Source organism: Schistocerca cancellata, chromosome 2, assembly GCF_023864275.1.
Source record: "Schistocerca cancellata isolate TAMUIC-IGC-003103 chromosome 2, iqSchCanc2.1, whole genome shotgun sequence".
Lineage (NCBI taxonomy): Eukaryota > Metazoa > Arthropoda > Insecta > Orthoptera > Acrididae > Schistocerca > Schistocerca cancellata.
Genome location: NC_064627.1, coordinates 1144277194 through 1144303410, shown reverse-complemented (window position 1 = coordinate 1144303410; position 26217 = coordinate 1144277194). Strand labels below are relative to the sequence as shown.

General features: G+C 42.2%; 1 protein-coding gene across 1 annotated transcript in view; it reads left to right on the top strand.

Moving 5' to 3' along the window:
- Positions 1–15889, top strand: part of LOC126150214 (uncharacterized) — a 63217-nt gene extending 47328 nt beyond the window's left edge. The window contains exon 5 of the mRNA XM_049915862.1: positions 15324–15889. Within this exon, the coding sequence (XP_049771819.1) occupies positions 15324–15728 (405 nt within the window). The 3' untranslated portion in view covers positions 15729–15889. The remainder of the gene's footprint in view (positions 1–15323) is intronic.
- The last annotated feature ends 10328 nt before the right edge of the window (positions 15890–26217 follow it).

Here is a 26217-nt window from a genome sequence, read left to right as displayed (position 1 = left end):
TGGTGGTGGTGGTGGTGGTGGTGGTGGTGGTGGTGGTGGTGGTAAAACGTTGAGGAGGGAATTCAGAAAGAGTAAAGATTAACAAAAAATGGTTCAAATCGCTCTGAGCACTGTGGGACTTCACATCTGGGGTCATCAGTCCCCTAGAACTTAGAACTACTTAAACCTAACTAATCTAAGGACATCACACACATCGATGCCCGATGCAGTATTCTAACCTGCGACCGTAGCGGTCGCGCGGTTCCAGACTGAAGCGACTAGAACCGCTTGGCCACATCGGCCGGCGAGAATTAACATCCTCTGGGCTATGTCACACACTAGGGTTGAGGAAAGCGTAAGGAAGGAAAAGAACGCTATCGCAGCGTAGTCGTAAGACATTTAGGTAAATCACGAAATGGCCACATGGGGATAGCTACACTGGGATTTGAACTGCAATCCCCGCCCCCTCCCAAATGATTCCAGTTTGCTAACCACAGTCCCACCTTGTTCCTTCGATCAGAATTCATATGTCACATTTCATAGTTCAATTTTCTGTCAGTATCTGAGGCTATCTTGAAATTATATTCATCAGATTGATGAAAGCGTCTAATACTAGAAAAGTGTGCATGGGCCCGACTCCTTCTGAAACGTGCAAGCTGACAATTTCAGTGGTGAACCTCTCCGTGATGCGCAAACTCCCTTCTGTGTAGCACGTGTCACTGAAGCATTTCCATAATATTCTCGCACTTTCTGAACGAACCCATGATGACACACCACGTATGTGTGTTTTGTATCCAGCCTGTAAATTCAACCACGTTAGACTCCGAGGCTGACTGGAATGAATATAACAAGTGGGTGGTAGGTCATCCCTTCAACAGACGAGTTCAGTTCCTTGGGAAATCCTACAGTGATCACCTCCGGTAACTGCTTTACTGGCAGGCAGCTGGTGTGCCGCTGGTGGGTTGTTCCTACTGCGTGGCGAGTTCTCGCCTCTACCGCCCTTCACCTAGTTCAGAACACAATTCGACCTAACAGTCCGTGTCTGTTTCAAAGTAGAAAACTCAGTCCAAGTACATCGATAGACTTCGAGAAGTCTATCGCCTTCACTCTGCGCTAAGTACTGGTTTAGCCGATGAAAAGCAGAGCTGAAGAAACACCGATTAAATACCTATCAAAGAAGGAACACACTACTCAAGCAGTATCTGTAAGTTAGAAAGAAAATATAGGGCGTACCGGATTTTCTGCACTTAAAGAAAAGGTTATAGTTCAGGTAATTAGGCTTTATTACCTCTGAACCAAGTTTACTGGCTCTCAAGTCTGCTTTAAAGGCCGAAAACTACAATTATTGCAGGTTCAATACAGGTTTAAAACAAGTCTTCACACAAAAAGCAGTCAGAATTTTAAAACTCCGACCCGAATAAACTCCACGTTCTAAACTGTAACAGACTCACAGCCATTTGCTAGCTATTGTACTAGTTCGTTCAATGTCTCCTATGAAAGGTGTTCGCCATTGAGAATGTTCAGAAACACGCCACCCGGAGTAGTTACTGGCCAGAAATTTCACACGCAAATAATTGTCTAACTAATTCGCTTAAAATTATCGAACTTTAAAGTTCAAGATGAAGTCTCTTCACAATTACGGTGAAAGAACCGACAAAATAATTTTCTTCATCTTAGCAGAAATTTGTGTGGCGCGACTATCTGTTCTGCTCACTAAGACAGCTGACGGGCAACTCCTCCATATGCAGAACTGCATTCCAAAGCGCTACACTAACAGCACGAAATAGTTAATTCCTATTGGGTGGTGATCCGGCAGCCAGTAAGAAAAGGTAATGCCCACAAACAGCTGCCATAAGCCTTAACTCAGCCAATAGGATTACTGAAAATAATTTCAGAATTTACGAAACCAAATTTAAATAAAACCAAAGAAGATGAAAATACTTCCATAAATCAGATACTAATGAATTTAACACCTGTCCTCTCGCTGCTGTTATTCACTGGTTTGCGCACTGGACTTGACTCACATGACCCACGACTGCATAAAAATTATCCCAAAGGCACTTCTAGAAAATTTTCAATAAAACAAAACATCCCCAGTCCACATGTCTCACCATTTCCACACGATTCACGCAATAAAATATTATTAAATAATAACACTGAAATGATTACTTTAAAGTCATCGACCTACTGTAATGAAACCAAAGAAAATTCTATACGAGCAATTTACAGGAACTGACATGTTAAGCTAGAGTTTTTAAATTAGTCTGTAAGTGAATACATTACTACTCCTAGCACTGTTCAGTAGTAAAAGAAAACTTAACTACAGTTTCAGTAAAACTCCATATGTCCAAATGTATGTGTACAATGATAAGAGTTTGAACAGTAGGTTTTTAGTAGCAACAGAAAACTGTATATGGACTGTAATAAAGATTGAATAACATTTAATAATTCTTTAGATTCGTAGGGAGAGTGAACATAAGTTTGCAATTTGTCATGCAGATTCACTGCCCAAGCCCTCAGGGTCAGCTGCACAGATGCGAGAGATAAGATTGTTTCTCCGAGCTACGGAATAAGACACTCTTGAAATTGTGTACCTCACTGCAGTGTATACGTCGAAGAATCTGCAACGTTAAATATCTTGATCTAACTAAATAGAAAATGGTAACATGTTGCAACAAATACAATTTTCTTCTCCCAGAACACAGACAACAGCGTGTATCGAAAAGAGACCTGTGAAGATATAGCAAAACGGCTGCGTGCACCAATAGACTATTAAATTTAAAATGACGGCTTGAAAATCCGTTCAAAATCGTATGCACTGTTCTTAAGTCACTTTTCCCGCCAATTAGAGAAATACGGTTTCGAAAAAAAAGATTAAAGTTTAGTCAGCGATTCCTGGATCATACGGCAATCCTCCCAGATCTAATAGGAGGTTCTCCATTATCTTCGTGGCCACGGTGGTCCGGTAGGTCTATAGCACATACTGTCACGAGCTGCTCTGCTCGTGTGATTTGCTTTTCGTCACCTTTCGTGCCGAAGTTGTAACAGGCTGGTCTGATCTTTAGTTCGAGCACGTTCATATTGCCTGTTAAGCCATCGTTGAAAATACTTGTTGCCACTTTATCCGCGATGTAGACTATTTTTATCCCTGCTGAGAAATGTCAAGACACACTTATTCACAAATCGCATTGTAATTAGAGTATTGAATTTCTGGCGGGTTAGAATGAAAACTACAATAAAGTAGATACCCCACGGAACGATTACTTTTTTTTATTTTCGAAGAAGGCTACCCCACTGAATGAGTTAGTATTTCCATAACTCTACGTGCTGGCTCGCATAGTGGATTAAAGACATATCTACAAGAAGCCTTCATGGAAACGGTGCAACATTGTGGGGCATTGTACAGTCCATGAAGGTCAGCAAACATTTTATAGTGGAACCGATCAGTGTCCAAATAAAGCGATGAGCAATGAATTCTTCCCCACCACCATAGTCCCATGAATGTTATGTCTTCAGATTATTAAAAGTAATAACCTGTAGGCATTTGGAGATGGACTGTTGAGTGATGTAATTCGCGCGCGCGCACACACACACACACACACACACACACACACACACACACACACACACACACACACACACACTCTGTCATTATTACCAATACGGTGTCAAGCTTTTTAATCAAGAAAGAAGCGGCAACGCCAGTTCTCATGAAAGGATCATACTGAACATTCGGTTTTCTCCTCGCTAGCCCGAAGAAAGAAAACTCTCCCAGATCCATACAGGAGGTAGAAGTAAGGAAAAAGAGAGCTAGCACGCTGCTGATATTACAGCTCCGAAGCCCACCAACTTTCGGAAAAAGGGCCAAAATGTAACAGTTGGTCATTAGCAATAGGTATCTTTGTCTCAGGAGCCACATCTTCTGATTCACTCGGTAGATAAATGTGTTAACGAAAATGTCTAATGGCATGAATACTTGCTTTAAAACCCAGTATCTAACGATACATGTGGGAGAAGATTTTTGTCGAACTGGTCAAAAGTTGGTCCACTGAAGCCCCAGTTGTGTTCTTGCATTAGGCAGTGATACCCTGAGGACAAAATGTTATTCTCATACAGACGAAATTGACCTCAAATGACAGAAATGACGTAAACTGAGAGAAAGCTAAAAGTCTGGCACTTTATGGTTGGCTGGAAGGAACTCAGTGCCCGATATGTTGCTTAGTATTGGAGGAACTGAGTTATATAGTAAGAGTAGTTTTCGCATCGTCCAAGAGCACGCAAAATTTTATTGTGTTCTCTGTAGTCGGCGAGGAACTGGTATCGGCTAGCCACTGTTAGACATACCGGTGAGATTGTCATTTGGATCGAAATGGCTTTATCTGTTTAGTCTAAATGATATTTCATCACTATGCATGTGGGGTCAGCTGTCTATTACGTGCTTAGTTGTAACGATATATGCGCTGACGGAAAATAATCGCAACAATAAGTAGTTTTGCGACATAAAAGAAAGTTGATAGGCGTGTTGCCACATCTGAAAGATGTCTATTAAAATTTCGCGCCAGTCGCATACTAGAGGCGCTAATAACACCACTTTGAGGTTGAGTTAGATTGTGTACAAATACACACTGTAACGAAGGTGAGCGTTAGTTACCTCTTAGATTAGACAAAGACGCCATTATCAGCACCTCACTGAGTCTGAACGAGGTCGTGTAGGAGGCATGCGAGGTCGTGTAGGAGGCATGCGAGGTCCTAGATGTTCCTTCTACGACAATGCAGAAAGACTTAACAGGAAAGCGGCCACTGTACATGACTGCTGGCAGTGGTGATCGCGAGGCTGTATGGTGGCAGGAATATCGAAATGCGGACGGCCGCGTGGCACTACAGAGGGGGAAGGCCATCGTGTTCGGCGTACGGCTGTGGTGCATAGAGCTGCATCTGCTGCAGCAGTTCCAGCATCAGTTGCCACCACAGTGGCACAACGAACTGTTATAAAACGGTCACTTCAAGGACACCTCGATTCCAGAAGCCCTGTAGCGCCCATTCCACTGAATCCAAACCACCGCTATTTGCGGCTTCAGTGGTTTCAAGCGAGAGCTCGTTGCAGGGCTAGGTGAAGATACGTTGCGTTTCGTGATTACGACGGTACTGGGCACTAAACATTGTGGTTTGAATAGTTGGGTTCGAGGCCCGACGTGCTATGGCACTAAAATATATTGGTTATACCGAACACGCACCTTAATTGAGGGGCCCAGAGATGTGGATGACCTGAATGTCTGGCTACGTTTTTCGTCATACGGTGCCAGCTCACACCTGTCATAAATTCGAACTTTAAGCTGAAATAAAATATAAAAAGAATGCAGGCAGGTATTTCAGTGAAATTGTAAATATCGAGTCACGTTGATTTATAATTTGAACAAATAGTTTGTTTCTACAATTTTAATAAACATTTTTGGAACAGCGATCAAAAAATCAAAAATTTTTTCTTTTTAAAATTCAGTCTCGATTGCACCACGTATGCTACAGAAACATAGGTGACCGGTTTCGGTCATATCACATGACCATTATCAGACCCGTAATTTAATTCAGAATGTAATAGAAACCTTACTATATAGACAATATTACAAAATGCTTATAAGGATAAAATAGAATAAGACATGTTATACCCATGGCATCCTTCGAAGATGGTAGGTGGAGCACTCTTTTCAGCTGCTGCGATGTCAACTGGTGCCAGCAAGTGACGGGCATACGCTTAAATACGAAGCTGCTCCACCTACCTCTTCTCTACCTCACGTCAACCAATCAGTGTAAAACGGGTTCACATAATCGTCAAAACGTAAAAAAGAGTAAAAAATATCAAAGTACAATAATGACATAAAAATAGTTATATATAAAATACCACTTTACAATCATGGACCTACTTAAATATTGTATAAAATATCATACTGGGTCCCTCCTACCCCACACTAGTGGCTGGTGCTGCCATCTGTTAGTGAACTACGAATTACGTGACGATAGCGTTTAAAAGTACTTCAGAATTATATGAATGACTGAGAACGGGACCTCAAAGTAGCCAGTGTAAAACTGACTAAACAGGAAGTAAGGTGCATAAACGAAATATTTCATGTTTTTTAATACTATTGTAATTAATATATAGTATACTTCAGAGGATGTGGTCCAATAAAAGGAAAGGAGGCAGATTGGGATGAGACGTGTTGTCAATGGAGGAGGCTTCTGAAACAGCCCTGAAAGGGACATCAGTCTTAAAAAGCAGTAAAAATTTTGGAGTGCCATATACGTGTTTGTACTGACAGAATCAAAAGGGAAATGTCAAAAATACGCATATGGCAAAAATGCTGGACATCTACATATATTTTCGAAATATTTGAAATCTATATTGCCAATAGAATAATACATTTCGCAAAAAGAGGATATGCGGGTTGCAGCCTTCAAACAAGCTGTCAATACCATCATCGTTAAACGCCACTGGAGAGATACAGCTCGAAAATCTGCTATGTTTCATTCTGAAAAAGAAACCATCTTCCTTTGAGAAAACTGCAAGGTCCTTCGAAATGAAAAGCAACGGTGCTAAGCAGACATTCCTAATCGGCATTTCGAACTTTTAAATGAGCAGCTTACAAAAATCTCCCTCCGTGACAGTCTAACTCATAACTGATAAAACACTGGGCTGCCACTCAAGAACAGCCCTCCGAAGATCATTTCGGAGGAAGAAACAAAACAGGTCCTTCCTTTGACAGGGCTGAAAGATGACAAGAGTGAGTTAACACCTGCTGAAACTCAACAGACGAGTATCTACCACCGCTTGTTACCTTATAGGACCAAAGACGCCAGTCGGAGCTGACCATTACCTTAACTGTATTTCATGCGAGAGTGAAAGTGTATGGATAAATGAGGACATTTCTAAAGTCTGTCTTTTTCAGGTAAACAGTGCAAGGCAAAGTAATTATTATTTCAAATGGGAGCCTGTCACATTCTTAACTTGCAGCTTTGGAATTTTTCCATAATCATAGAGTAGAAATATTCAGTTCACCGACATGCACTACCCATGTAGTACAGCTCTTGGATAGAAATGTTCTCAAGAACCTTAGACACAATACTTCCGGACCGCAATGCCTAAACTGGCAGCAAAGAAACAAAAATGGGCAAAGTTGAATTCAGCGGCATTTTCGGCGAAGCACGGATGTCAACTGCGTCAGTCCGCTTAGCTGTAAGTGGATTTCCCTGCACAGGGATTCATACATTCAACTTAGATGCGATTGAAGATCGGCGTTCGCTCCTTCTGAAGCGCTACGAGTACCCACGGAAATAACCACAGAACAAGAAGCTGTAATCCGTGAACAGCTACCCCAGAAGTCTCCATTCTGGCTGTCCTTCTCCGGAAAAACAACTAGAATAAACCCTCCAGAGCTGTACATAACGCGCATCTGACGTCTCCAGAAAATAGTGCTATTGTAAGGACAAAGACTCCAAAGACTGAGCTTCTGAACCTAACGGTGAAGCAGAAAAGCATCGGTACCAGATAGTGTCAATGTAGGCTTATTGAAGAAGACGGCTACCAAAATTAATAAGATTTAGACACCGATCAGAATACAGTGTCGATGTTGTGCCCCTAAATCATTCTGAACAAGAGCCGATGGAATGGAAATGCTGTTTCTGCCGACGGTAATTGTCGAGTTTAAAGATGAAAATAAGAGTAGATACAATGCCGAAAGGGGTACCACATCGGACCGAGAATACTATGTAGGTCCGAGTGCTCGCAAGCCACTTCTCTACGGATGTTACAGGTGATTTATACGGGAACAGCAACATTCCACGAAGGTTGCTTTCTATTATTGTACAATTAGGCCTTAAAGACTATTAAACAGAAATCAACATTGTTTTCACTAAACTTCTATGTAATTTGCCCAGTGACATCATTCACACAGCCCCAACCGCTATCGAATCTGCCCCACTCAAAGGCATTTTTGTGCAATCGAGAGGCGTAAATCGAGTAACAGCGCAACGTAAATGTCTGATAGTCTTGTACAACGACCTTTCATACAACGGATACATACAACAATGGGAAGAATTACTACATGCATAAAGGGAAAATTTAGTTAATTCCCCAAATTAATTTTATTATTATTTCTCTCCCCTCTCAGACGCCACGTCTGGTCAAAAATGGAAAGTGACGCGGACCTTGATCAAGCGTGACTTCCTTTTAACTGTACGGTATATGTTACATTGTATTTAGGAACTTTCGGGTAATTGAACATGTATCAATAATTGCACATTACTGTAGTTGTATATATACGTTTGGATGTAGATGTATTGTGTGATGTACTGCTGGATATTGTGTGGTATGACTCCTGTAGTTGATAGTATAACTGGTATAATGTCAATTTTATCCTGATGCCACATGTCCTTGACTTTCTCAGCCAGTTGGATGTATTTTTCAATTTTTTCTCCTGTTTTTTTTGTATATTTGTTGTATTAGGTATGGATATTTCGATTAGTTGTGTTAATTTCTTCTTTTTATTGGTGAGTATGTTGTCAGGTTTGTTATGTGGTGTTTCATGTGTTGTTATGGTTCTGTTCCAGTATAATTTGTATTCATCATTCTCCAGTACATTTTGTGGTGCATACTTCTATGTGGGAACGTGTTGTTTTATTAGTTTATATTGTATGGCAAGTTGTTGGTGAATTATTTTTGCTACATTGTCATGTCTTCTGGGGTATTCTGTATTTGCTAGTATTGTACATCCGATTGTCATGTGATCTACTGTTTCTATTTGTTGTCTGCAAAGACTGCATTTATCTGTTGTGGTATTGGGATCTCTAATAATATGCTTGCTGTAATATCTGGTGTTTGTTTGATCCTGTATTGCAATCGTGAATCCTTCCGTCTCACTGTATATATTGCCTTTTCTTAGCCATCTGATCGATGCGTCTTGATGGATGTGTGGCTGTGTTAGATGATACGGGTGCTTGACATGTAGTGTTTTCTTTTTCCAATTTACTTCCTTCGTATCTGTTGTTGATACGTGATCTAAAGGGTTGTAGAAGTGGTTATGAAGTTTCAGTGGTGTATCAGATGTATTTATGAGTGATTGCTTTGTGTATTTTGCTAGTTTCTGCTCGTTCTAGAAAGAATTTTCTTAAATTGTCTACCTGTCCATAATGTAGGTTTTTTATGTCGATAAATCCCCTTCCTCCTTCCTTTCTGCTTAATGTGAATCTTTCTGTTGCTGAATGTATGTGATGTATTCTATATTTGTTGCATTGTGATCGTGTAAGTGTATTGAGTGCTTCTAGGTCTGTGCTACTCCATTTCACTACGCCAAATGAGTAGGTCAATATTGGCATAGCATAAGTATTTATAGCTTTTGTCTTGGTTCTTCCTGTCAATTCAGTTATCAGTATTTTTGTTAGTTTTTGTCTATAGTTTTCTTCTAGTTCTTCTTTAATATTTGTATTATCTATTCCTATTTTTTGTCTGTATCCTAGATATTTATAGACATCTCTTTTTTCCATCGCTTCTATGCAGTCGCTGTGGTTATACAATATGTAATCTTCTTGTTTAGTGTGTTTTCCCTTGACTATGCTATTTTTATTACATTTGTCTGTTCCAAAAGCCATATTTATATCATTGCTGAATAGTTCTGTTATCTTTAGTAATTGATTGAGTTGTTGATTTGTTGCTGCCAGTAGTTTTAGATCATCCATGTATAGCAAATGTGTGATTTTGTGTGGGTTTGTTCCAGTAATATTGTATCCATTATTTGTATTATTTAGAATGTTGGATAGTGTGTTCAGAGTAAGGCAGAACCAGAAAGGACTTCATGAGTCTCCTTGGTACATTCCACGCTTAATCTGTATTGTCTGTGATGTAATATTATTAGAATTTGTTTGGATATTAAGAGTGGTTTTCCAGTTTTTCATTACTATGTTTAGTAACTGTATAAAATTAGGATCTACTTTGTATATTTCTAATATTTGTAGTAACCATGAGTGGGGTACACTATCAAAAGCTTTTCGGTAATCAATGTATACATAGTGTAGTGATTTTTGTTTAGTTTTAGCTTGGTACGTCACCTCTACATCTATTATCAGTTGCTCTTTACATCCTCGTGCTCCTTTGCAATAGCCTTTTTGTTCTTCATTTATAATTTTGTTCTGTGTTGTATGTGTCATTAATTTCTGTGTAATGACTGTAGTTAATATTTTGTATATTGTTGGTAGGCATGTTATGGCGCGATATTTAGCTGGGTTTGCTATGTCTTCTCGATCTTTAGGTTTCAGATAAGTTATTCCATGTGTAAGTGTATCAGGGAACGTGTATGGGTCTGCAATGTAACTGTTAAATAATTTAGTTAGATGTGAATGTGTTGAGGTGAACTTCTTTAGCCAGAAATTTGCTATTTTATCTTTTCCAGGGGCTTTCAAACTGTGAGTAGAATTAATTGCTTGGGTGACTTCATGTTGCAAAATTATCACTTCAGGCATTTGTGGTATGATTTTGTATGTGTCTGTTTCTGCTTGTATCCACCGTACATCATACTCACCAATAAAAAGAAGAAATTAACACAACTAATCGAAATATCTATACCCAATACAACAAATATACAAAAGAAAAACAGGAGAAAAAATTGAAAAATACATCCAACTGGCTGAGGAAGTCAAGGACTTGTGGCATCAGGATAAAGTTGACATTATACCAATTATACTATCAACAACAGGAGTCATACCACACAATATCCACCAGTATATCAATGCAATACAGCTACATCCAAACTTATATATACAACTACAGAAATCAGTAATTATTGATACATGTTCAATCACTCGAAAGTTCCTAAACGCAATATAACACATACTGTACAGTTAAAAGGAAGTCACACTTGATCAAGGTCCGCGTCACTTTCCAATTTTAACCAGACCTAAGGTCTGAGAAAGGAAAGAAGATATTATTATTATTATTATTATTATTATTATCGTTAGTCAAGATTAATACAATAATTCCAATCCCAAAGAAAGCAGGTGTTGACAGATGTTAAAATTAGCGAACTATCAGTTTAATAAGTCACGGCTGCAAAATACTAACGCGGATTCTTTACAGACAAATGGAAAAACTGGTACGAGATGACCTCGGGGAAGATCAGTTTGGATTCTGTAGAAATGTTGGCACACATGAGGCAATACTGACCCTACGACTTAACTTAGAAGTCAGATTAAGGAAAGGCAAACATACAAGTCTAGCATTTGTAGACTTGGAGAAAGCTTATAATGATGTTGACTGGAATCATCTCGTTCAGTTTCTGAAGGTGGCAGGGGTAAAATACAGGGAGTGAAAAGCTATTTACAATTTGTACAGAAAGCAGATGGCAGTTAAGAGTCGAGGTGCCTGAAAGTGAAGCAGTTGTTGGGGAGTGAGGCTGGGTTGTAGCCTTTCACCGATGTTATTCAATCTGTATATTGAGCAAGCAGTGAAGGAAACAAAAGAAAAATTCGGAGTGGGTATTAAAGTCCATGGAGAAGAAATAAAAACTTTGAAGTTCGCCTATGACATTGTAATACTGTCAGAGACAGCAAAGGACTTGGAAGAGCAGTTGAACGGAATGGATAATGTCTTGAAAAGAGGATATAAGATAAATATGAACAAAAGCAAAACGAAGATAATGGAATGTAGTCGAATTAAGTCGGGTGATGCTGTGGGCATTAGATTAGGAAATGACACTTAAAGTAGTAAAGGAGTTTTGCTATTTGGGGAGCAGAATAACTGAGGATGGTCGAAGTAGAGAGGATATAAAATGTAGACTGGCAATGGCAAGGAAAGCGTTTCTGAAGAAGAGAAATTTGTTAACATCGAGTATAGATCTAAGTGTCAGGAAGTCGTTTCTGAAAGAATTTGTATGGAGTGTAGCCATGAATGGAAGTGAAACATGGACGATAAATAGTTTGGACAAGAAGAGAATAGAAGCTTTTGAAATGAGGTGCTACAGAAGAATGCTGAAAATTAGGCTAGATCTCATTACTAATGAGGTGGTATTGAATAGGATTGGGGGAAGAGACGTTTGTGACACAACTTGATTTGAAGAAGGGATCGGTTGGTAAGAGATGTTCTGAGGCATCAAGGGATCACCAATTTAGTATTGTAAAGCAGAGTGGAGGGTAAAAATCGTAGAGGGAGACAGAGGTGAATACACTAAGCAGATTCAGAAGGATGTAGGTTGCAGTATGTACTGGGAGATTAAGCTTGCACAGGATAGAGTAGCATGGAGAGCTGCATCAAACCAGTCTCAGGACTGAAGACAATAACAATAACAATAACAATAACAACAACATCGTTATAGCACGGAAGCGCTGTAACAAATATCTGAAGAGACCACACGCAGGACCGCAGTTTAGAGAAGGGAGGGAGAGAGGAGATGGGTCAACATTATGTGAACACGTAGGGATGGTTTGCTGCGGAGCTATGTACGGAGGCACTGTGTTATTTCGGTAGAGTTGCCACAGGTCACCATCTCCCCTACTTTACAGGGCAGACAAGCCTCGTGGGCGTGAGTAGTCATTTAGGGCCTCGTGGTAGTTTGAATGTCCTACTTCTTTCCGTACATACTCGAGACAGTATCACGTGAACATTTGACCTGCTTTGCCGTTTTTGAGACGCCTTCACAGGCTCTCCATAATAATCTACACTTCGTGACCCTCGCTGATCTCAATAGATTTTCCCATTTTCAGCCTATGTCTTCGTTAGGGTGATATCTTGTCCGTGTCTGCTCCGCTTACAAACTTTTGTTACAGCATCTCGTGCCCGCAAGGCCACCGTGCGGTATTTAACGTCGCAGTAGCTGTGATCATATTTTGGCTCGTCAGTATAAATGGCTGGTTGTACTGCAATTCTAATCATCTGAATGTCGCAGCACATAGCACACCTCATGCCAGTTCGACATTTGTCGCATGGCAACTTCACTGTGTTATTTTAATGGCCAGCAATATGTTACCTTGAGGAAGTCTGTGGTTAATATAATTACCATCAGCTGTCAGTTCTTGAGTAAAAAGTTCTCAGTTCATACGCCATATAAACGTAACCTTAAGTATGGAAATTTTGAAGAATTTGAGATACTAGACACAGTCTAATCAATAAACATCAGAATTGAACATGAGTCAGAAATTTCACTCCTAAGAGCTGCGATCCTGAGATTAAGGGATCAGTGGAAACTCACCGACTCAAAGGAAGGCCTCGGCGCTTGTTCGTGACGTCAAGTCAGCTAGCCACGGCGAACGCCATGTCTGTTGCAGGCATACTCACAAGGGTGTCTCCCTCTCTGACACAGGAAAATGTGAAACTATTGGCGGTAGTTGACCAACACACATTGTTCTAAGAGATTTCTGCAATCAATTAATTGTGCAATTCATTACACGTCTTACCGAATAGTGTACTCCTTAACTTAAATTTCCACCTGTTTTAAGGATTGGCATACAAAAACGTCATGGTCCAGCAGCAACAAAATTCGTGCTTCTTTACCTTATTTGTAAATCTGAGGAAGTTACGTTTGTACTGGGTATCTTTTACAAGAAACTGTTAACATATTGGTGCTCTTCTTTAGGTATCTTGGTTGACTATGGGTTGAGGAGCACTGAATGTTAATGAAATATCTTGCGATTGTACACGTTGTGGGAGGGGGTGGGGGACAGAAGAAGAGGCAAAAGAGAGATACTTGTTTTATCAAATAATTTTTTATGTTATAAAGTTTCTCCTTTCAGTTGCAAGAGGGGAATATTTATCTTTTCTAATGTGCATGTCTAAAACAGTTTAAGCTCAGCAGTATTTTCGATGTATGGAGCTGTTTTGTTTCCTGTTTAGAATTCCTTTCGTTGAAAACGACTGTAATCTAATGAGTGGCAACAGTTGGACATTTACACATGTAAATTATTTCATATATCTAGTGACGATGTCAAACGTAAATAAATAAATAAACAAGTTCATTGTAAGGGGGTTCGAGTAAGTTTCGATAGCAAAATGAATCATGTAAATATAGTTACTTGAACGTAGCTTTCGAAGCTTGCAATGGGGCAAAGCATCTTCTCATATTGATCTACGTTCGTTTCGACAGGATTCAGTAATACAGAACTATGATCTTCATTTGTAGCTTCCCGATAGTAAGAAAATCTTTCATCTAAATAGGTGTTAAAATCCATGGTCAAGAAATAAAAACTTTAAGGTTCGCCGGTGACATAGTAATTCTGTCAGACAGCAAAGGACTTGAAAGAGCAGTTGAACGGAATGGACAGTGTCTTGAAAGGAGGATATAAGATGAACATCAATAAAAGCAAAACGAGGATAATGGAATGTAGTCGAATTAAGTCGGGTGATGCTGAGGGAATTAGATTAGGTAATGAGACGCTTAAAGTAGTAAAGAAGTTTTGCTATTTGAGGAGCAAAATAACTGATCATGGTCGAAGTAGGGAGGATATAAAATGTAGACTGGCAATGGCAAGGAAAGCGTTTCTGAAGAGGAGAAATTTAGCATCGAGTATAGATCTGTCAGGAAGTCGTTTCTGAAAGTATTTGTATGGAAGCGAAACATGGACGCTAAATAGTTTGGACAAGAGTAGAAGCTTTCGAAATTTGTGCTATAGAAGAATGTTGAAGATTAGATGGGTAGATCACATAACTAATGAGGTATTGAATAGAATTAGGGAGAAGAGGAGTTTGTGGCACAACTCGACAAGAAGGGACCGGTTGGTAGGACATGTTCTGAAACATCGAGGGATCACAAATTTAGCATCGGAGTGCAGCGTGGAGGGTAAAAATCATTGAGGGAGAGCAAGAAATGAATACATTAAGCAGATTCAGAAGAATGTAGGTTGCAGTAAGTACTGGGAGATGAAGAGCTTGCACAGGATAGAGTAGCATGGAAAGCTGCATCAAACCACTCAGTACTGAAGACGACGACGACGACGACAACAACAACACTGTAGAATCCGAAACAATACCAAACATTCTGTCCAAAAATAAGAGATTTATAGTGATAAGCAAGCCCAGGAGTTTCTGCCTGCAACAGACATGGCGTTCACCGTGCCTATCTGACGTGACGTCACCAACAAGCGCCGAGGCCTTCCTTTGAGTCGGTGTTGCAAACACACGCCGACCTCTGGTAATAAGAGTGCGAGCCTCTCCAATTTTTGACTGACGGAGCAAATAATTGCATACCTAGGATTTTACTCTAATTTGACGCGCCAAGTTAGCCGAGAACGTTTTATTCGAAGTCTCCGTCGCGATAAATTTCGTAGATGAATTTCAGGTCCTGGTAGTAACTATGAATTCTTGTCATCCTTTGCAGAACTCCGGCCATCGTCGCTTAGTTAGTGGTCGTTCGTTCCAATCGCTGATGAACGAGGTGTACCGCCAGTACGGCATCACGAGGAGGGTGCTGCTGCGCCACATCCACCGCCTCTGGTTCCTGACCAGGGCGCGCCAGCAGAGGAAGGGCGGCGAGTCGCTGCTGGCCGAGCTGAGCACCACGCTGGACAGCGTCGAGGTGGAGATGGTGGAGGCCCAGCTGGAGATGACGCGCCGCGCAGAGGTGGTGCGTCAGTTCGGCGAGGCCATGTGGCCCCCTTACCAGCCGCAGCCGCCGCCGGAGGAGTCGGCGCAGGACCACCACACGGCTGGAGGCTTCCTGTGGCGGGTGCTGGAGAGCGTCTGGCACACCTTCGCCAACTGCTTACCGCAGCGCCGCAACTAGAGGCGTGCAGTACCCGACCGTACACCGGGAAGTGCGAACGTGGTTCTTGACTGCCTTGGAGGACTTCTCCGAAACTTTTCGGAATTTTAAGCAAACTTGGAACAACTTTTTTATCTGCGACACAGCTATCTAATTTGGCTATACATTTTTAGTTTCATTAACCTAAGAACCGCTTTCTTGTTTTAGCCCGTTAGCTGTGTGTAATGATGCATGCTTTCAAGATCCTCGATAAAGGTGGACAACGCCACCAGAATCTTCAAACCTAGTGCAGGGCTTAGTCACTTCAGGCTGAAACCACTAGGGACCATTCGAAACCATTTAACGATATTTAAACGAGGTAAAGGGATACTTAGGCTTTCCCAACCCTCCTTTCTTGCGTCCTTCTATGGCGTGATCGTGAGGGTGCAGCATTAAGATATGACTGAATAAAACGGCAAAGTGTTCATCTAGCGCTGTACATTCAATCGTCGCGCCTTAGTTCAGCACAAATATACCTATCTGAAACTCTTACACACATTTCGCCTTGCGGCTGCTCTAGCGCCTGAAGGCAGGCATCCGCCGTCTAAGGCCTGTCGTGGGGGTTGCCTAACTCTAAGGCGCTAAAGATGGAACGAGGAATAATTTGTGAAAGTTTGACAGGTAAATTTGTAAAGAGTTCGGCTAAAAAGTGTGGGAAGTACCGAGGGTGTTGCAGAACTGGCGGAGGGAGGGAGGGAGAATCTTAGAGACCCTTTTCCGTTTTATTCACGTAATTTTTAATGTTGCAATCTCATCCTCTCAACCTCCTGATGACGCTGTAAGAGCAAGCGCGAAAGTAGGATAAAATGCAATAAGTACCCTTCACAGCCCCGGATCAGGTTCTAATTTCGTCGAATCGTTTCGAATTGCCCCTAATAATCCCATCCCAATTTTGCGCAGAGCATAACTTAATCATAGCTAACACTTAGCTCAAGAATCATGAAAGAAGGTTGTATACATGGACGAACCATGGAGATACTAAAAGGTATCAGATAGGTCATAAAACGGTAAGACAGAGATTTAGGAACCAGGTTTTAAATTGTAAGACATTTCCAGGGGCAGATGTGGACTCTGACCACAATCTATTGCTTATGAACTGTAGATTAAAACAGAAGAAACTGCAGAAAGGTGGGAATTTAAGGAGATGGGACCTGGATAAACTGAAAGAACGAGAGGTTGTAGAGTGTTTCAGGGAGAGCGTAAGGGAACAAATGGGAGGAATGGGAGAAAGAAATACAGTAGAAGATTGGGTAGCCCTGAAGGATGAAGTAGTGACAGCAGCCGAGGATGAAGTAGGTAAAAAGACGAGGGCTAGTAGAAGTCCTTGGGTAACAGAAGAAATATTGAATTTAATTGATGAAAGGAGAAAATATAAAAATGCAGTAAATGAAACAGGCAAAAAGGAATACAAACGTCTAAAAAATGAGATCGACAGGATATGTAAAATGGCTAAGCAGGGATGGCTAGAGGATAAATGTAAGGATGTAGAGGCTTATCTCACTAGGGGTAAGATAGATACTGCCTACAGGAAAATTAACGGGACCTTTGGAGAAAAGAGAAACACTTGTATGAATATCAAGAGCTCAGATGGAAACCCAGTTCTAAGCAAAAAAGGGAAAGCAGAAAGGTGGAAGGAGTATATAGAGGGTCTATACAAGGGCTATGTACTTGAGGACAATATTATGGAAATGGAAGAGGATGTGGATGAAGATGAAATGGGAGATATGATACTGCGTGAAGAGTTTGACAGAGCACTGAAACACCTGAGTCGAAACAAGGCTCCGGGAGTAAACAACATTCCATTAGAACTACTGACAGCCTTGGGAGAGCCAGTCCTGACAACTCTACCATCTGGTGAGCAAGGTGTAAGAGACAGGTGAAATACCCTCTGAGTTAAAGAATAAAATAATTCCAATCCCGAAGAAGCAGGTGTTGACAAATGTGAAAATTATCAGTTTAATCAGTCACAGCTGCAAAGTACTAACGCGAATTCTTTACAGACGAATGGAATAACAGGTAGAAGCCGACCTTGGGGAAGATCAGTTTGGATTCCGTAGAAATGTTGGAACACATGAGGCAATACTGAGACAGAGATGAATAAACTAAGCAGATTCAGAAGGATGTAGGTGGCACTAGGTACTGGGAGATGAAGCAGCTTGCACAGGATAGTAGCATGGAGAGCTGCATCAAACTAGTCTCAGGACTGAAGACGACGACAACAATCATCCCAACTTGTACATGAGATCCCACATTGCTGTAGCGTTGTCCTTCATAGCAATTGGTCCATGTATAACGATCATTTAATGGGGATGCAGCCACAGTGTCATAGAAAAGGGTTGAAGCGTCCCTGGATTTTCAAGAATGTCTTCCTGTTGCTCTTCGCACTGCGAACTGCCGTTTTCGGCCGCGAAATGTGTAGGGGACCAACGCCCCAAAGAGAAGGGCAATTTCATTGACGCCCGTTATGCCAAACTTTATGTGCTGCAGATGTGACGTGAAGCCGTACATCCCACCACCCATGGCCTTTCGGTGCTTGTGTTCTGGTCATGTCTCGCCCACAGCGGACCCTCTGCTTGGTGACTGGACACCCAATCCATACGGGAGACCCCTGTGTTCAGCTACCTGTGGGTGTCAATTGTCATGACAGACGCTCCCCTAACTCGCTGTGTTGCCTGGCTTACAAGAGAGAAAATAAGATCAAAAAGTAAAAGTCCCCAGATCACGAATCTTATGGAGAGGCTCACCAGAAGTATGAGACACTCCATTCAGTGGCACTGTCTTCAATTTTTGCATGTGTTACATCCTTCCCCCTCCTACCTGTTCCTTTTCCCAGTTCCATCTTCATCCCCCTCCCCTGCAGTTTCCATCACCTCTCGTTGGAGAGCCGCTCCCGCTTCCTGGCTGAAGAAGTGCCAACTCTTTTGGCACCTGCCAGTGATTGGGTTCCTCCCCCTCCCCCACCTCCCTCCGCGAGACCACTCTTCTCGGAGTCTCGCAGGCCGGAAGCTACCTACCACCGCTTAGTCACGAGACGCACCTTGTGTGTGCCCCAAGGTCGTCCATTCTCTTTCGGTTCCAGATCTTGGAGATGTCTACTCCCTCTGTGTTCTGCCCCCCCCCCTTTATTTCTAAAGGAGGAGGAGAAGAAGAAGAAGCCCCAAGATACCCCCTCAGTGCCCTAGAGGTGCCATCTCCCCCCTCACAACCTGAGTCTGACATATTATTCAAGCATGTCACCCCCATACCAGTCAGTGATGACCACTGAGTGACATGGACTCGTCCTTGGCTTCTTTATGTCTGTAACATGGACTCTCACCCTATGATCATCCAGTTCAATTGCAATGGATACGGTAGTTACTTACCGCAAATACAGTGTTTGTCTCCTCCCATTCTTGTTCTTCAAGAAACGTACTATGATGACCACTCTTCCACATTTCATGGTTATTGCGCTTTCTATCGGAACTGTACTGGCTCCGGAGTAGCCTCTGACGGGGCCGCCACTTTGGTTTGCCCCATTAGTCACGTACCAACTTGGAAGCGATAGTGGTTAGAGAGAAAAAACGACTCTGGTAATGACTGCTTGCAATGTCTACTCCGCTCCACGTAGGCTAGTTCCTTACATTGAACTGTCTACCTTAATCTAGGAAACCCATCCCCATTTCTCTCCCCTGGAGACTTCAATGCCCACCACCCACTGTGGGGGAGGACGACTTCCACAGGTAGGGGTCTCCTAATAGACCAACTTATTTTGGACCACGATTTCTCTCTCCTCAATTACGGTTCCCCTATGCACTTCAGTGCCACTAACGGCAACTTTACTGCTAACGATCTCATGAGCTCGTCCCCTGCTCTTGTGACTTCGCTACATTGGTCATCCCATGATGACCTTCGTGACAGTGACCACTTTCCGATGATCCTATCGTTCCACTGCTGCCGCCAGGCAGCCAGGCCTCCACAATGGGCATTCTGCAGGGCCAATTGGCCTTTATGTAAGCCTGTTGTGCACTTTAAAAACTCCCTCTCTAATTCTATTCATGTGGTCGTGAAAGACGACTCTGCCACTATTTTCCATGCTGCTGGCACAACTGTCCCCCTATTCAGGTCCGTATCGTTATCGACCGGTACTGTGGTAGACCAAGGATGTAGCAGTCGCTATCAAAGACCGCCGACGGGCGCTGAAGCTTTTCAAAGATCCTCCACAGACCATCTTCCTTAATTTTAAGCATCTCCACGATAAGGCTCATTAGCTTATTAAGCAGAGAAAAAGGAATATTGGGAGAGCTGTTTCTTCCTTGGGGATTCGAGATGTACGCCTCTTGATCGCAGGTTTGCCCCAAGCTCCATAGCCTTCTTGGCTGCCAGTGACAGTCAACAGCCCAGGGTCTCAACCACCAAGGTGCTGCGTGCACTGATCTATTGGTCCATGCAGAACACTTCGTGACACTTTCTTCCTTGGGGATTCGAGATGTATGCCTCTTGATCGCAGGTTTGCCCCAAGCTCCATAGCTTTCTTGGCTGCCAGTGACAGTCAACTGCCCAGGGTCTCAACCACCAAGGTCCTGCGTGCACTGATCCATTGGTCCACGCAGAACACTTCGTGACACACTTTGCGACAGTATCAGCGTCCTTTCTCTGGCAGATACGCCAAATTGAACAGAACCCCTCTGTTTCATCCTGCACCATGTTGAGCCCCATAATGCATCCTTCACTGGATGGAAGTAGGTCCAGTCTCTTAGTTCTTCATGAGATAGAGCCCCAGGCCCGGATTCCGTCCACAACTAGGTATCCAGCACTTGGACTTCCTCAGAGGCAACAGCTCTTCAGGGCCTTCAACCACATTTGTCTCACAGGTGCTTTTCCGTCACAATGACGAGACAGCGTAGTTATCCCCATCCCTAAGCGTTGGAAGAACCCAACGTCTCTCGACAGCTATCGCCCAGTTAATCTGACGAATCTGTTCGAGAGGATGGTTAGCTTCAGATTATGCTGTGTACTCAGATCTCAGGCCCATTTGTCCCAGTACTTGCGGCTTCCGGACAGAACGATCTCCAACTAACCATTTACTCAGACTGGAAACAGCTGTCGATAGGCATTTAATCTCTGCCACCATCTTGTCACGGTCTTCTTTGACCTATATAAGGCATACGACATGGCTTAGATTCTCTCCATGACTGGAGCTTCCGTGGCCCCTTCTGAATTTTATCTGCGAGTTTTTATCTCACTGCTTCTTCCATGTTGGATTTGGCATGTCAGTCAGTGCCGTCAGATTCAGGAGAGAGCGGTGTTGCACAGGGTTTTGTGTTAAGTGTCACACTCTTTCTCATAACCATCAATGGTCTTCTCACCTCTGTTGGCCCTACAGTTACCACAGCATTGTACGTCGACGGTTCTTGCATCCGGTGCAGCTCCCACTCGGTAGCATTTGCTGAGCGCCAGCTCCAAGGCTCCATCCGAATGGGTTTATGAATGGTCCATCTCCCATGGCTTAAAGTTTTCTCCCTCCAAAACGCGGGTTTTACTTTCTTGTTGTCGACCCACAGTCCACCTCAATCCAGAACCTTATTTAGGCGACCGGATACTAGATATTGCAGCACAGTCCCGTTTACTGGGCCTTATTTTTGATAAACTGACATGGCTGCAGAAGCTTATAGTTGACCACTTCTTGCGCCCGCCCCGTCCCCCCCCCCCCAACTTGGGGTGCAGATTCTACCACTCCTCTCCATCTTTACTGTGCTCTCGTATTGTCCAGGCTATAGCGTGGTAGTCAGGTTTATGACTCAGTGGCTCCTTCCACTCTGCAACTACTTGACCCCGTTCATCGCTGTGGGATGCGTCGGGCTATTGGTGCCTTTCACACTAGTCCTGTTCTGTCTCCTGACAGAAGCGGAGATTCCCCCTCTAAAATAGAATGGAACCAACTCCTGGTTTCTTAAGCAATCGCCATTCGCCAATTCCCTGACCATCCCGTGTATCCTGTTCCCTTTGCAAACGAGGGATATTACCCACCTGACAACTGCACACAGGTGGGATTGCCGGTTTCTATGCGTCGTACTTCCCCCTGTCAGGATCCCCATATCAACTCACTGGAATGCACCCTATGTATTTTCTCCCACACGCCCCCTTCGATGCTGTCTAGACCGTGCATTAGGACCGATCTATTCCAGGATCCTAAGGTCGCTGTTACCCCTATGGTTCTTTGGCGTCTTGCAATTATCATCCTTGCAGAGTTCTGGGGTGCCGCTGATGGTTGTAAGACCTGATCTCATGTAGTGTGTTCACAGCAGCGTTTCTAGCCATTCGCAGGGCCCACCATTTTATTTTTCAGGCCTCAATTCACAGTGTTTTAATTTGTTCCGACTCAATGAGCAGCTTGCAGGCTATCAACCGATGCTACTCTCGTCACCCATTGGTCTCTGGTATCTATGACCTTGTCTTCGCTTCTGGCTGTGCTACCTGCTCAGTTGTCTTTCTCTGGGTCCTAAGTTATGGGGGCATCCAAGGGCACGAATTGGCCAAACGTTTGGCCCAACAAGAAGACACTTACTCCCCATTCCCTTTCATGATCCTCGCTGCGGTTATGTGGATCTACATCAAATCTCTTTGCCAAAAGTGGAACGTCATCTGGAGCGCTACTGCTCATAGTATTAAACTCAGCACAATCAAGAAGTGTACTGCAGTTTGACGCTCTTCATTCTGCTCCTCTCAGGAGGAGTCGACTGTTTTATGCTGTCTATGCGTTGGTCATACCAAGCTGACTCACTGTTTCCTCCTGCATGATGAAGCATGAGCCACTGTCACAAAAAATGGTTGTGGAGCCAGACTGACTATCCCACATTTTGGTGGAACGTCACCTTCTTTTAGCCCTTCGTGCTAAGTACAGTCCTCCAGACCCCTTAAATTTAATATTAGTGGAAAATTCACGGGTGGTTTAATTGGTCCCCAGTTTCATTTATGAAAGGGGTTTGTATTTCAAGATTTGCTGTATTTCTGGAGCAAGAGCAGGGTGATTGTGGTTCGGACCTCTCTTCACGTCTTTTCGGTCTGGGACCCCATGACCACTCCCTCATAAAAAGACTCTTTCTTCCAATTCTTAGATTTGTTTTCACGTTGTATGCCTTTTACTGTGTGTGTTTTAAGTTCATTATTTTATAATTTGACTCCCCTGACTTTATCCGTCCACTTCTAACGGACCCTCTTTCTTGTGTGAGTAACTTCGGACTCAGGGGACTGACAACCTCGCCGTTTGGTCTCAAAAGCCCTCAGTCAGTCAGTCGACCCTTTGACTGTCTTACCTCCTTTGCAGACCAACACTGAAGTCTTCCGCTTTTCTCCAAGGATATCTTGCCCTCTGCACTGTTTATAAATGAATTTTTAATTGAGGCCATGATTGATACTGCTTCAGAGTGAAGTTCATCCTAAAATCTTTGCTGGTTAAGTTTCGATCAAACTTCATCACAGTGCTACGGATATTTTATTGCATAAGTTACTAAATATAATTATTGCAAATATAATTACAAACTGATGTAACGTTTTTGAGATGATAGTCTAACATGTGCTCGTAAGGTTATTTCATAAGAACTGCAGTTTTCACTCAAGAGAAACAAAACGTAAAATTTGACAAGCGGAACATTGTCCAGGCTGCTTTGCTGACAGTTGTGCACTGCATCGGGCTTACGGAAGGAATGACGTACGTGCGGACTTAAGATTCTCGTATTGAAGTGGAGTAACTTTGTTGTGATACATGCCTTTGTTTAAAGCAGTAATTCCTGGTTGTACTTCATAGCCTTACCCTGTAATGAGCTACATTTATCTATGAAGATTATGATTGGTGTATTCTAAATCAACAAACATCGGTGCTATCTGGATTAGCTTCAAAATAATCTGAAAACTTGAACTATGTAAGGAATGGGTTTAGATTGCAGGTTAATCCCTTTCTATTCTGTGAACTGTTTGACACTTGTAATTCCATTACGATGTATAAGAACATATTACTTCAGCCGAAGCTCATGTATAGTAACTAGCACAAAACAAAGTAGTATGGAGAAAGGCGATATGCTTATACTGTAAGGCTTCTAGGACACACGGATCATGTATGTTACTTATGTTAATTGCTGCTATGTTAACACTATCTTGTGTATAGAAGATAGTTACATAAGAATAAAGAGTGCTTGACTTTAATTTGTGTGGTGCTTACTTGATATATCGTTTCCTGTTAATCAAAGGTTTATTTTGTGTTTCTAAGATGGTTTTTTTAATTACTGTCAATATACTATCTTAGAACTTAGGTCCTAATGTAATTTGGAAGAAACCGCAAACCTTCAGCGGGTTTCGTCACTTTGACAGAATGTGACACATTAAAACACGTCACTGTAACACAAATGACCAAAAATATAAAATCAAATGGAGTCAGTCAACGAACAGAAAAATAATATATATTCATGACTATTTTCAAAAAATAACTTAGCCTAATTGAAAGCTTGACAGCAGTGGCTTAGTTCGAGAAATCTATTTCTTAACAGAACTGAAGTACCACCCACTCTCCCCACAAAAATGCAATTTATCACTTTTAAATAATGTTTCGAAACATAATTTGTATTGTTGACTTGAACATGAGCTATTCCTAAATTGATCCACTGACAAATGCTGAAAAATCAAATGAAACCATCTTAGTGATTTGATTTCCATAAAAACAAAGCAAACTACTAACTGTATGGAATGAAAAACATCCCACAGTGGCACTAAATTTGTTTATTTTAAACCTTGATCATGGTTTCAGCTATAATACAGCCTTCCTCAGAAGTTACACTAATAAATGAAACGTGTCTTACACCAGAGGCTGCGTCACGACCAATAAAATAACCTCAACACACACACACAAACCTTTTTCGAACATATATAAAATTAGATATGGCACCGTATGTCCTCCGACACAACCTCTGTTATGTCGAAACTGGCTTATGTCTGTTGAAGTTATTTTATTGGTCTTGACGCAGCCGCTGGGCTAAGACATTCTTCATTTATTAGTGTGACTTCTGAACAAGGCTGTATTATAGCTGAAACCATGATCAAGGTTTAAAATAAACAAATTTAGTGCAACTTTGGGGTGCTTTTCATTCGAGACAATTTCGTAACGGTTGCTGTTGTCGCTGCCTTGATGAAAATAATGAAACTACTAATTCATTATTATTGTCTCTAAACTCGCAAAACAAGAGTTGCAACATCAGAGAACACGGTAGTTTTGTTCTTGTACATCTGTATTTAACAAACTTTATACGTCTTAATAGTTATAATCTACGTACACTCTTTGACATAAAACTTGACCGGCGGCCGGCCGCTTCAGAGGCTAAGTCCGCGCCGATCGCGACATGGGACAAAGAAACTGGCCAACTCGCTAATTCTCTAAGTCCGGTTATCTGCACAATCTGACAACACTGTAGACTGCGGCACTTCCTGGAGGAAAACTTGTCCCAAGATAGAGAGACTCCAGGCTGATTACGCCTGTGGTCTAGTGGTAGTGTGCGTTGTTTCTGTTCATAATGTCAGTGGATCGAGAGCAGCTGGCATAAAATATTTTTATAGCCTCTTCTGTCTGAATGCTGAAGACGTGAATGTAATGGTAGCGCAGATTCAATCTATTTCGCTTTGTGACACACTGATATCAAAATTTTATCTAGTAACGATTTTGCGGCAGATTTCCTGCAGACTGTCCTCCTCTGGACGCCGTATGCGGCAAAGCTCCGGGATCCATTTGCTGGCTACTGGCAGCGGCCGTGGCGACAGCAGCGGCGCTGCACTCCCCCGTTCTTTATCGAAAGCGCCTGCTACCGCTCATCGCTTTTGATGATTTGAAACGCTTTATTATTAAATGTTGCTCCACAGAAAATTTCTACAATTTCCATTCACGCTCAAAAGCAACGGAGACAGACGCCCTGATTAGTAGGCGGGTAATCGGCAAGAGCTGAGTATGGCCCGAAATTAATTTTATAGACTGGGACGAAATTAAACCCTCACTACATTCGATGAATTTATAAATGCTTCATACCTCGTTTCTTTTCCTTTCAAACTTAATTATTTGTGCAACGTTTGGTCAATGATTGGATGTTTTCGTCAAGCCAGAGTGAGCGTCTGTGGTGTAAAATGTATTACAGTTCTTGTTTGATTCCTTATGGTAAGTCTATGCGATAAACTGTGTGAATACCTTGCAATGCATGCTCTGTAGCAGTGCAGGCACACTGCACATTTGGAGTTCCATGTATGGGTTCATGAAGTATTTATTGTTGATCGGAAGTGATAGTTAAGGTCATCAGATTTAATCCAGATAAATTTGTCGTTTTGAAGGTTTCAGAGAACGGAAAGGAATTGCTAACGCCGGTGTTAGAAAACGTCTACAGTTAAATGCTATTGCAAAAATTTAGAAGATGTGAACTATATTAATGAACATGTGCACTTCATAAACAACCTTCTGACATGT